The sequence below is a fragment of the Kryptolebias marmoratus genome, linkage group LG1 (genome assembly GCF_001649575.2).
Source record: "Kryptolebias marmoratus isolate JLee-2015 linkage group LG1, ASM164957v2, whole genome shotgun sequence".
NCBI classification, from domain to species: domain Eukaryota; kingdom Metazoa; phylum Chordata; class Actinopteri; order Cyprinodontiformes; family Rivulidae; genus Kryptolebias; species Kryptolebias marmoratus.
In genome coordinates, this window is record NC_051430.1 from 11065240 (window position 1) to 11076847 (window position 11608).

Genomic DNA, 11608 nt, shown 5'->3' on the forward strand with positions numbered 1-11608 from the left:
CTGCCACAGCTAATCAACTGACAAACATAATAATGGCAATGACACAGTCAGTTTTGGAGATTTTGAGCTACAATTTTATGTGGTAGTAATTAAGAGTCATTCACAACAAATAGTTTGAACTAACAGATTGTTCGATATCACATAATATTATTACAGTAATTTCTCACAATCTTAGCTTAAAACTCTGGCAAGGACTGCTAGGCCTTTAATGAATTTATATTTGAATATTTAAATCAGAACAGGTCAGTACAGAATGACTTAGTGGACAAACTCCCGATGTTTTTACCATATGAACCTGAGTTCATGAAAACCTGAGGAATATTTCAGCCTTTTGAACCTATTCTTTTAATCACACAAGTACAAAGATGTCTTTTTCTCCAGAACACACCTCTGTTTTATTTAGACTGTGATCAAAGAAAGTCAAGAGAGGAGAATGTTTACCATTGTGTTTCATCATCACCGATATGAGTTTGAGTTTTCGCCGTCCAGTCAGTTTGAGACATTCAGACACGAGCAGAATTTCAACTCAGTCTCACAAAACAAAAGGTATTTTGAGTTCTCACTTTAATGCGGTTTTCTGTTTTGGATGTGTAAAGACAAATGTTCACAAAGGAACACTTTTTAGTTCGCCCCTTACTTTCATTTTTCATTTTACAGATACAGAACATTTGAGATTCTTTTCTGCACAAAAGCCTGATGAATGTTCCATTTATCAGGCAGGGTGGAAAAAGTTAGATGTACAGCTTTAAACTATGAAATATCATGGACTCTTTAAATTAAAAACATAAAGATCTGTAATCTGTAATTGAACGTGTACTCAACTGATCACAGAACATGTGTTCAGTGTTTTTCAATCCATCTGATACGGCTTTTTCTGGCATATTGCAGTTTCTGTTTACATGTCTGGATGCAGAGGCAGAATTTAAATGACAATAATTTTGCATTATATTCCCAGGCTCATGGGGTGTATTGATTTCAGCTGAATCACAGTTTGTCATAAATTGCTCTTGAGAGCAATGAAGGAATAGTTTGAATTTTTTAGGTAGTGTTCTGTGGACTTTTCAGTAATCAATATCTTACTTGCAATAGAAATCACTCATAGCAAGACAGAGTACATGTGTGTGAATGAGAGGGAGGCAGGTGGAACAGAGAGGCTACAAGCAGCAGAGGTCACAAAGGTTCAGGACTTCAAGTACTTAGGGTCGACTGTCCAGGAAAACAGGTAGTTTGGTAAAGAGGTGAAGAAGAGAGTCCAGGCATGATTGAGTGGATGGAGAAAAGTTTCAAGAGTGATTTGTGACAAAAGGGTGGCAGCAAAGGTCAAAGGAAAGGTTTACAAGACAGTGGTGAGAGCAGCTATGCTGTATGGTTTGGAGACAGTGGGACGGACAAAAAGACAGGAGACTGAACAGGAAGTGGCAGAGCTGCAGATGTTGAGGTTCTCCTTTGGAGGGACAAGGATGGACAGGATTAGGAATGAGGACATCAGAGGTACACCACAGGTTGAAGGACTGGGAGAGAAAGTTAGAGAGGCCAGACTGAGATGGTTTGGACATGTGCAGAGGAGGGACAGCAGGTCTATTGGTAGAAGGATGTTAGAGATGCAGCTGTCAGGAAAAAGACAAAGAGGAGATAAATGATGCAGTTAGAGAGGACATGGAGGTAGTTGGAGTGAGGACAGAATATGCAGAATGCAGAGTTGGATGGAGGAGGATGACTCGCTGTGGCAACGCCTGAAAAGGGAACAACCAAAAGAAAATGAAGAACAGAAATCCCTTAGAGCAGATTGTAGGGCAGAACTTCTCACAGGGGAGCTTAGCTAACGACTAGTCCGAGTGGGGTCAGTACCAGAACACTTTCTGGTTTTGGCCTTTACATGCTGAGATTTGCTAAGACTCCAATCATTTTTCCCAGTTTAACTAACTGTAGCTGTTTAAAAATCTATTTATCACCACCAAATGCAAAAGGACGATAATGGTTTTGCCCATGTCTGTGGGTGTCTTTGTTTTCCTGTCTGTTAGTAAAATAACTAATAAATTAGTGATCAGATTTGATCGAAATTCAAAAACTAATCAAGGATTTTATTGTGTATAACTGATTAACTTTTCGAGTTAACCCAATTTAGTATGGCCATTAGACCTAATCAAAATGAGCAACTAAAAAATGTCTATAATTCAATCAACTTTACAGATACTGAGCTAAAAATGAGTGTGGTAGTAGCTGAGATTCATTCACAGCATGTACTCCAGGAGCTAACACGTTTTATGAGACCTTGCATGAGATTGTGCATATCATTTACAAGGTTTCATCAAAATGGAAATTACTCCTTGCCTTCTCAGCAAACCTTGCATGAAAGGTGGCGGGCAATATGCATTCCCTTCCTTTAATTTCCTGCACTTGTTGCTGACATCTAGATCATCTAGATTAGTATAAATTTTACGAACAAAGTTAATTTATTCAGTGAAGTCACCAAAACTGATCACTTTCACATAATTTTATAGGCAGATTAAAGTTATTGTTACATTTTCAAAGATGTCACAACACTTGTGGACTCATGGTTTGTACATTTTGCTGTGCATATTTGTGCACACTAAAGGCCTTGAACAGTAAACAAGCTTATTCATACATTTAGAAACTGTAAATGGATTGAGAATTATTCGTTAATTGTATTTTTATGAACTAGTATAAAAACCTTATCTGCATTAGGAATTTTTTTTTTAAAACACGTTTTTTTTTAATCTCCATGGATAGAGTCTGAAAAAGACTAAGTTGATATGTCTCCTGTAATTGGCAGCTGAAAGATGTTAGTTGTCACCAGTAAAACTGATTAAACTGTCAGTTTAATAGATGCAGCTGCTGTACACACGCAGTCACTTTCTATTTTTCATCTTCAACATGATCTCCAGCTGATAACGTGTTTGTAGAGCTGACAGCGAGTGCGGCGGCTCTCTCCTCCACCTCGAACAGGTTTCATTTTGTGCGCAGTTTAACGAGCACACTCAGCCTCTCTGCACAGCGTCACCAAGCGCCGCCAAGCAACACGTTTTCCCACTCTTCAGTGCATATCCCTTGAATGACATGTGAGCTCCTCAGACACGTGCGAGGCAGCGTTCCATTTGAAGAGACAATTTTGTTTGACATTCAATCACAGAGTGTGCATCTATAGGTCTGGGAGGTAATAAGCGAACAAATCAGCTCGTTTTCTCGTCTCTCAGAACTCGTCCTGTTGAGGTTCTACAAATTCACCTTTTCATATTGGAATCCATGGACAATAGAGGAACCTCTGTTTGACATAATGCTGCACTCTCAACCAAATATTGATGCAAATTTATTCTCTCATTATCTCCTTCAACCAGAACGGACCTGTGTGCTTTTCTCTTGACTTTGCTGGAGTCACATACAGTCATCAGCTGCTTCAGACATTTCTCTCTGTGTGCACAAGGGGTTGCTGTTACCTCATGGTTCAGCTGAAGACTGTGCAGTCAAAATAAAAATAAATAAATAAATAAATAAAGATCCACTTAGTCTGTGTGGTGAAAGTCTGCTCCGAGCAGAAAGTGTGAACAGTGAGTATGAAACGAGCACATGATGAGAGCAGTCTCTATCTGCTAGTAGGCTCTGAGGAAGGTTCTGCCTCCTTCCTGCGCTGTCCAGTTCATTCAGACCGATTGTTTAAATACTACTGGGCCTCGGGCCTTCATGATCTCATGCATCTCTAAGTGTGAATTGTTTGTCTGCATTGATGTGTCAACATCACACTTACGCTGTTTGCATAATTAGGCCTCAACAAGCTGAAATGGGTGCCAGAACTCTTAATTATGGACCTCTCTGTCAGTTCAAGATGGCTGGAAACGAATGACAAGAGGTGATTTTGAAATATGCTGCCATTACTTTTAATTATGTCATAAATTAGCCTACATCTTTCCAACAGCACATCTGAGCTCCTCAGGTCACTCTACATTTTGCCAAGGACAAGCGTTTAAAGGGATACTTAAGTCATTATGAAGAGGGGTTCTATGGAAAAATTATAATATCTAACTAGTGTCATGGACCTCAAGTGTTTGTATTTGTCTTGAGGTATCTGTGTTTATTTGGCATACTTTTTTCTTGTAGATTTAGTTTAGGTTTACTTATACAGTTTGCTTAGTTAGTTAGCTCTCTCCCTGCCATTGGGCACACACCATTTGCAGCCTGGGTGACAAAGTGGCTAGCCGGGTGGGAGTGGTTTGCACTTCATTTCAAGCAACGTTTTAGGCGGGGCATCAGCCGAATGCTCCGCTCGAATCCAGCTGCTAAACCGGCTACACAACCTGACTGATGTAAAAAAAACAAAACCAAAGTTGTTTCACTGCCAAGCTCCAAATGTGAAGAATAATGTCAGTGAATTAGCTGAATATATTAAATTACAGGTTCTATGTTAAACAGTAGGTGATTTCCGGTACTTTAGTCTCTGTTGCATATTTACGTTCTCAGCTGTTAAATGACAGTAAACTCCAATCACACTGATAGGGCGATCCTGATTTAAGGTGACACCTCCGCCCACCTGCAAAAGCTTTGCTCTCAGTTTAATAAGAGACTCCTCCCTCTACCGCTTGTCAAGGCAAAGGGAGGTCTTAAAGACTTTAAAGCAGGTCACGCTAATGCTATTTGATAAACTTTTACACTTTTGTCAGTTTTGCATTACACTGTTTCAGCAAAAATAACAATAGCGACGGCTGTACCAGAAGTGCTGCGGCTAGCTGCTGCTGTCACTACTTGCATTTTCAAATAAACAGAATTCTATGTCAACAATTGTGTAATGCAAAACTGATGGCAATGTAAAGTTTTTTAAGGTGGGTTTAGAATGCACAACCATAAAATTGTGGTGACTGGAGTGGTTTTAAGACAGCAATAGTCCACTTCAGTCCTGCTGCATTCAGACTAGCCGTTAACTCGTCAGTCCCGTTATATGTGACTTCCGGCTGAGGCTGTTCAAAGAGCTATCTACAACAGGTAAGATAGTAATTCTTCAATAAATAAAAAAATAAATCTACAGAACCCCACTTCAAAGTATACAAAATGTCCCTTTAAATCTGAAATGATGAAATAAATCAAAGGGATGGTGATCCATTCTCAGACCTTATCTCCAGTAAATCTTTTCAGGTTTAAAATCAATATCCCTGGCCTGGATTTCATTCACACACATCATGTCACAAAACACAAACAGCCTTTAAATAAAAACTGATGAACCTCACACTCATCGGTTAATGTCAGCCTTTCCACGTGCAGGCAGAATTCTGTGAGCTTATGTTCCCGAGGACGCCCACGCTCCTGAGAAAAAGGAGTGAGGTAAAGAGAGAGACAGGAGGGAGAGGGGAGGGAGGTGGGGAGGAGGGAGTGCACGAGTGGAGGGACGTGCATCAGTCCATTGGCGCTCAAATGGGTAATTGCGCACACACAGACAGCAGGACTGAAGTGAACTGGAGCGGCGACCCCAGCGCGCAGCCGTCCCGCCGCGGAGCGCCGTCCGGACACCGGCCCGGTTCGGAGAAACTTGGCTCTCAGTATGCGGAGCGACTGTGGAGCTGCAGGGACGGACTGAGTGCAGTTTGGAGCGCTCTTTATCCATTCCCCCCTCCTTCTCTCTCCCTCTCCGAACGGAGGATTTCTCTTTCCCCTCTCTGACTGATGATGGGTAAGTCTTTATGTAGCCCCCCCACACACAATTTTAGTGACACAGTTTCTCTCTCTTTATGCTCCTGTAGCCAAGACGACAGCTAAGACAAGCTTTAAATAAATGTGCCTTTAATTAACACACTTAAAAAACATAGAAAAGAAGAGCTGTTCTTTTTTTGTGTGCATTAGTTTATTTAAATAAAGCTGCGTTTGTGTCCAACTTGTCCTCCTGTGCAGATTTGAATATATGCACTTACCTTTAAAGTAGCAAACGTCAGCTTGTTATCAATTCTTCATGAGGCAGGTCTCAGACATCAGAGCTCACGCTGCTGCTCACTATGATCTTCTGTTTGAAAAATGAATGTCTCACCTTTACTTATTAGGCAAACTGTTTCCAAAGCCAAAGTCATGCCTTTGATTGCCTGTGCCCCACTCTCTACCCCAACAGGTTCTGTGATGTTGGACTGGAGGTTATCTTGTCTTCTTCTGCAGGCAGCTGCTTTGCTGCTGCTCAGCGAGGGGGAGAGGATGTGCCCTGCGAGTTGTCGCTGCGAAGGAAAGATTGTTTACTGCGAGTCTGGCATCCTTCAAGACATTCCAGTAAACATCACAACGGGATGCCAAGGACTGTCTCTGCGCTATAACAACCTGCTGGTTCTGCTGCCGTACCAGTTCGCTCATCTCAATCAGCTCATTTGGCTTTACTTGGATCACAACTCCATCAGTGCCATTGACGCGTTGGCCTTCCGTGGTGTGCGCAGACTCAAAGAGCTGATTCTCAGCTCCAACAAAATCACCCATCTGCACAACAAAACGTTCAGCGCCATACCAAACCTGAGGAATCTGGATTTATCCTACAATCAGCTGCAGTCTTTGCAGCCAGGCCACTTCTACGGCCTGCGCAAGCTGCAGAATCTCCACCTTCGATCAAACGGGCTAAAAGAAATCCTCATTCGCACATTTCTGGAGTGCCGCAGCTTGGAGTTTCTAGATTTGGGCTATAATCGCTTGCGCAGTCTGACTCGCACAACGTTTTTGGGGCTGTTCAAGCTGATGGAGCTTCACTTGGAGCACAATCAGTTTTCCAGGATTAATTTCTACATTTTCCCACGCCTTACCAACCTCCAGGCTCTTTATTTGCAGTGGAACCGCATCCGATCCATCAGTCAGGGCATGGCGTGGACCTGGCAAAAACTTCAGAAGCTGGATCTCTCTGGGAATGAAATCCAAACGCTGAACCCAAAGGTGTTCCAGTACATGCCAAACCTAGAAATCCTCAACCTCGAATCAAACAAGCTGAGCAGCGTGCCTGTGGAAGCCGTGGCAGCGTGGACCTCTCTGACCACCATCAGCCTGGCAGGGAACGCCTGGGACTGCAGCTCCAGGATCTGCCCTCTTATGGGCTGGCTCAGGACCCTCAGGGACCCCAAAGATATCAGCATGATTTGCAGTGGTCCCAAGTCTGTGCAAGGTGAACGAGTGGTGGACGTGGTGAGGAATCACTCAATATGCTTGAACATATCCCACATGTTCTCCACCACAACTCTCATCACGTTGATCTCAACCCAAGCCACAATGTGGTCCTCCGAAGTTCCAGAGCTGACTCACACTGCGTCACCTTCACAGAAATCAACCACTTCATCTGTCCGTCCTACTGGGACATACAGAAAGACAGCAGAGCCCACAGCTGTAAGCTCCTCCTTCTCTGATGAAACCCCCACAACCTTTATCCCAGAGCTACAGTTTGAACATATGGCTTTCCATAAAATCATTGCAGGCAGCGTAGCCCTGTTCCTGTCGGTGTCATTGATCCTGCTGGTTATTTATGTCTCTTGGAGGCGTTACCCTAACACCATGAGGCAGCTGCAGGAGCACTCAGTCAACCACAAGCGCAGGAAAAAGGCTCGCAAGCAGGATCAGGACCTTAACTCTCAGCTGCAAGAGTACTATCTGAGTTATCATTCAAACTCGGAGACGCTGGACTCCTTGGTGACCGAGAACAGGCCATGCACGTGCACTATATCCGGATCCATAGAATGCGAGGTGTGAGCGTGCCGCCTTTGAGAGACAAACGGCGGGTTTTGCCAAGCGGAGATAAAAAGGTTTTATCTCTGATGTAAGATGATAAATTCTGCAGCGCTAAAGGAAGTACTTGGACGGTCTGCACAATATAATTATGTGCACAGAAAAGATGATTTGAATGCAGAGATATATTTGGAGAGAGCTAATTATCATTCTGATTGACATGAGAACAGTGGCCGGGTTCAGCCAGGTTTGCTATCTGTGATCCAAACTCCTGACAGTACAAGTCAGCTCTGCTGAGAGACTGACCTTATTCTGAGTCAGATTATATCGCCATGAGCCAACAAAGCCACTTTTTACATGCTAGTTTTGTTATTATTCTGTGGCCTGTAAAGCATTCAGGATGTGTGTGTTCTCTCTGAGTTTATGTGTGTGTGAGTGTATCACAGGGATGAGCTGATAATCCTGCGGTTTACTGACATCTGGTCGGAGGAGTTACCATGTTGTACCTTCTTCTCACAGATAATTCCAGTCCAGTTGAGTTATTTTGCATTTGGCAGACAAGTGCAGCTGTAGCAGTCTCACAGAACGTGGGGGAGCAATCACACAGAGAGCATCAACTGCATGAAGCCATTCTCCTCATTAAAGATGCTTCTCTTTCATTGAAATTGATCCATTTTATTTGGTAAAATAAAAAACATGCATTTTTATTTCTTGTGTAATGATCCAGACAAATTAAGAATATGTAAACCCCATGAGTCTGATCTCAGGACTGATGTTTTCCGAGATGTACAATTCTGTCAGGTCCGGTTAAAGCAAAGTTTAGATACTTTGAAGATTTTTTGGAAAGATTAGGAACAGTTAATATCTTACCTGTGGTAGATAGTGCTTTGAACGACCTCAGTGTGGAGACAAAGAGTTTAAACGTGGTGAAAAAGACAAACCAATGGCGAGTCTGAGTGAGGCCAAGACTAAACCGGGTTGCTGCAGTCTTAAAACAACTCCAATCTCTAAATGTTCACATTGTTTATAAACCTTTACAACTCTATCAGTTCTGCATTACATGCTATAGTTATTTATATAAAATATTATGGTTATTTGTGGCTGCAGCAGCTAGCTGTAGCACTTCTTGGGCCACCTTGGGCACTTCATGTAGGAATCTCAATATTTCTGCTAGAATGACCACAGAATGTGAAGCTAATAGTCGTGTAAAGATTTATAAAATAGCATTTGTGTAAACCGTCAGAAAATCTTTGAGATTAGAGTTTTTTTCAGAATGCTAGCTTTTATCTCATCAATCTGATAAAATATTTAACTATTTCTCCAAACTGAGGTTGTTCAAAGAGATATCTGCAACAGATAAGATATTAATTGTTCATAACTTTTTCACAAAACCCTACTTCAAAAGAACTGAACTGTCACTTTAAGATCTTGTGTGTCTCTGTGTGTGTCAGATGTTGATTTTCATAACAAATTTTGTATTTATAATTCCTGTCATTATATTTATGCATTGTTTGTGTAAAGTTACGTGGTTACCAGGCGTTCTATGTGTTTATGATTCCAATTAAAAGAAACGCTGAGAGTTGATGAAAAAAAAAGAAGAAACGTTTCTGTGTTGAACCTTTTGATGGCAGGAGCTGTGCAGTGAGAGAAGGAAATTTCTTCAAATCCATGCATTGTACTGCGGATGTCACACATTTCATTGGATTTGCTGCTGCATGCAAAGGGAGCTGACATAATTTCACATGCCTTTCTTCGCTGGCTGCCTTCTATCCTCTTCTGGCTCTACAGATTCACCAATAAAATTATTCATTGTCAGTGGATTACATGCAGCACCTCGGACTCAGGATAGAGGGCCTATGTCAGCCACTGAGACAAAACTCAGCCGGGTTAAGAATGAACCATTTTAAACTCACAGTTTTCTTGTAAACTGATTTGATTTTGGAGGCAATGGAGCTTACAGTAGGGAATGCCATTCTTTGCTTGTCCATGAGACAAAATAAAAACATTTCTGTCTCTGAAAGCAAAAGCAGATTAAGGATCTCTGGTTTATGTAACGTGTGGTTTCTGCCATGGTGGGAAATAGTCCTCTAGTGCAGTGAAATGAAGGAGAAAGTAGACAAAAGCTGCTGAGGTCAAGACAGTTAAGCTGTAATGAAGTTATCATTCTCCTTCCTATGCCTTTCTCTCCCCCTCTTTTCTTTTCACTGAGGAAAGAAAACCTTAACTTGTGCCAAGACAGAGTATGTGCTTTTCTTTAGGCCTAGCAAACACAGGTGCTAACATTCATGAGCTGTAATAAAAAAAGAGTTATTTATTTGTGTTTAAGCTGAAAACAGTATTCCACTTCTGATGGTTAGGATCTGTTGAAGAGAGTTTTTCTGGAAAAATTATGAACAATTATCATCTTACTTGTTGTAGATAGCTCAGTTTGGATTGACAAGCGAACAGCTAGTCTGGGTGGAGCTAAGACCAAAATGAATTGCTGCCATCTTCAAACAAGTCAGCTTCAAAATTTCAAAGCGGTTCATCCAAATACTTTTTTTATAAACCTTTAAACCACCATCAGTTTGGCATTACAGGGTTATTCTGATTGAAACATTACAATATTCCTGCGTAAAGGGCTTCAGGCTGCACTTAAAGTGCTACAGCTAGCTACTACTAATGCTATTTGCACTTGAAAATATTCATATAATTCTGTTTGTTTGATTCTGTAATGTGAATTTGCAGAAATGTAAGTTTAAAATATAGCGTACGTATGAATGAGTATAAACATTTTGAGTTGTTTTAAAATGGCAACAACCCACTTTAGCTTGGCGCCACTTGGACTAGCTGTTGGCTTGTCAGTTTGGTCAGAATTAAACTCTATTTCTCCAAATGAGCCCCCTTCGAGGAGTTACAACAGGTAAGATATTAATTGTTCGTAGATATGAATCACCACTTTAACGCAGTTTTCAACTTAAAGCTGTCAGCTTTGTTTTTATCACCTTGTCTCTTTCTGCTTGTTATCAGCCACACTGACTGTTCACAAGTCTCGTGTAGTTTGTCTGAAGTTTCTGATCGGTCAAAGGTTGTCCAGATAAGGATTTATCATCTTTTACAGGCCATATTTAAACATGACTCAGGATTTCTTTATGCTCCAGGCAGGCAAAGAGGCATGCAGCCAACAGAATTTATGTCCAAATATTTAGACCCCAGCTCCTGCATAAATGATGAATTTCTTACAGGGTCCACTGGGAAAACCTGCAGGCCAAAGAAAAATGTAATTTGAGCAACAAAAATGATTTGTTGATCTAATTTTGGCAGATATTGTAATTAGTGTTTGATTTGTCACACTGTGACTGATAAAAAGCAATTCATGGTGTTTTGAAACCTTTTGGTGTTGTGTGGCGGAGAAAAGAGTGCTGATTAGAGAGCCGTGGTCTGCATCCTGCTGATCATTACTTGGGATATTTGTTTGGGATGAAAAATTGTGGGAGAGTACAGTATTGACTTAGCACAACAAAAAGACACTCTCCAGAGGTAAAAATCATTAAAAAAAAAAACAAATGTATATATATATATATATATATATATATATATATATATATATATATATATATATATATATATACACAATTTGGTCTAAGACACAAGATAATTATTTTTATTCAAGGTACATTTTATGAATTGAATTTTTCAGAACAAATGAGGTGGGCGGAAAACAATTAGTAAAATCATTGCAGATCTGTACTCTTTACTGGAAAAAGAAACCTCATCCACCTTCCCTAAAAAACTCATGTACAGGTGCTGGTCATAAAATTAGAATATCATGAAAAAGTAGATTGATTTCAGTAATTCCATTTAAAAAGTGAAACTTGTATATTATATTCATACATTACATACAAACTCATATATTTCAAATGTTTATTTCGTTTAATTTTGATGATTA

General features: G+C 40.7%; 1 protein-coding gene across 1 annotated transcript; it reads left to right on the forward strand.

The window, feature by feature from the left end:
* Positions 1–5435: 5435 nt before the first annotated feature.
* lrrtm4l2 (leucine rich repeat transmembrane neuronal 4 like 2) lies at positions 5436–9644 on the forward strand. Its single transcript, XM_017414541.3, has 2 exons — positions 5436–5674; positions 6104–9644. The coding sequence occupies exons 1-2, from the start codon at positions 5668–5670 to the stop codon at positions 7702–7704; spliced, it is 1608 nt and encodes a 535-aa protein (XP_017270030.1). The 5' UTR covers positions 5436–5667; the 3' UTR covers positions 7705–9644.
* The last annotated feature ends 1964 nt before the right edge of the window (positions 9645–11608 follow it).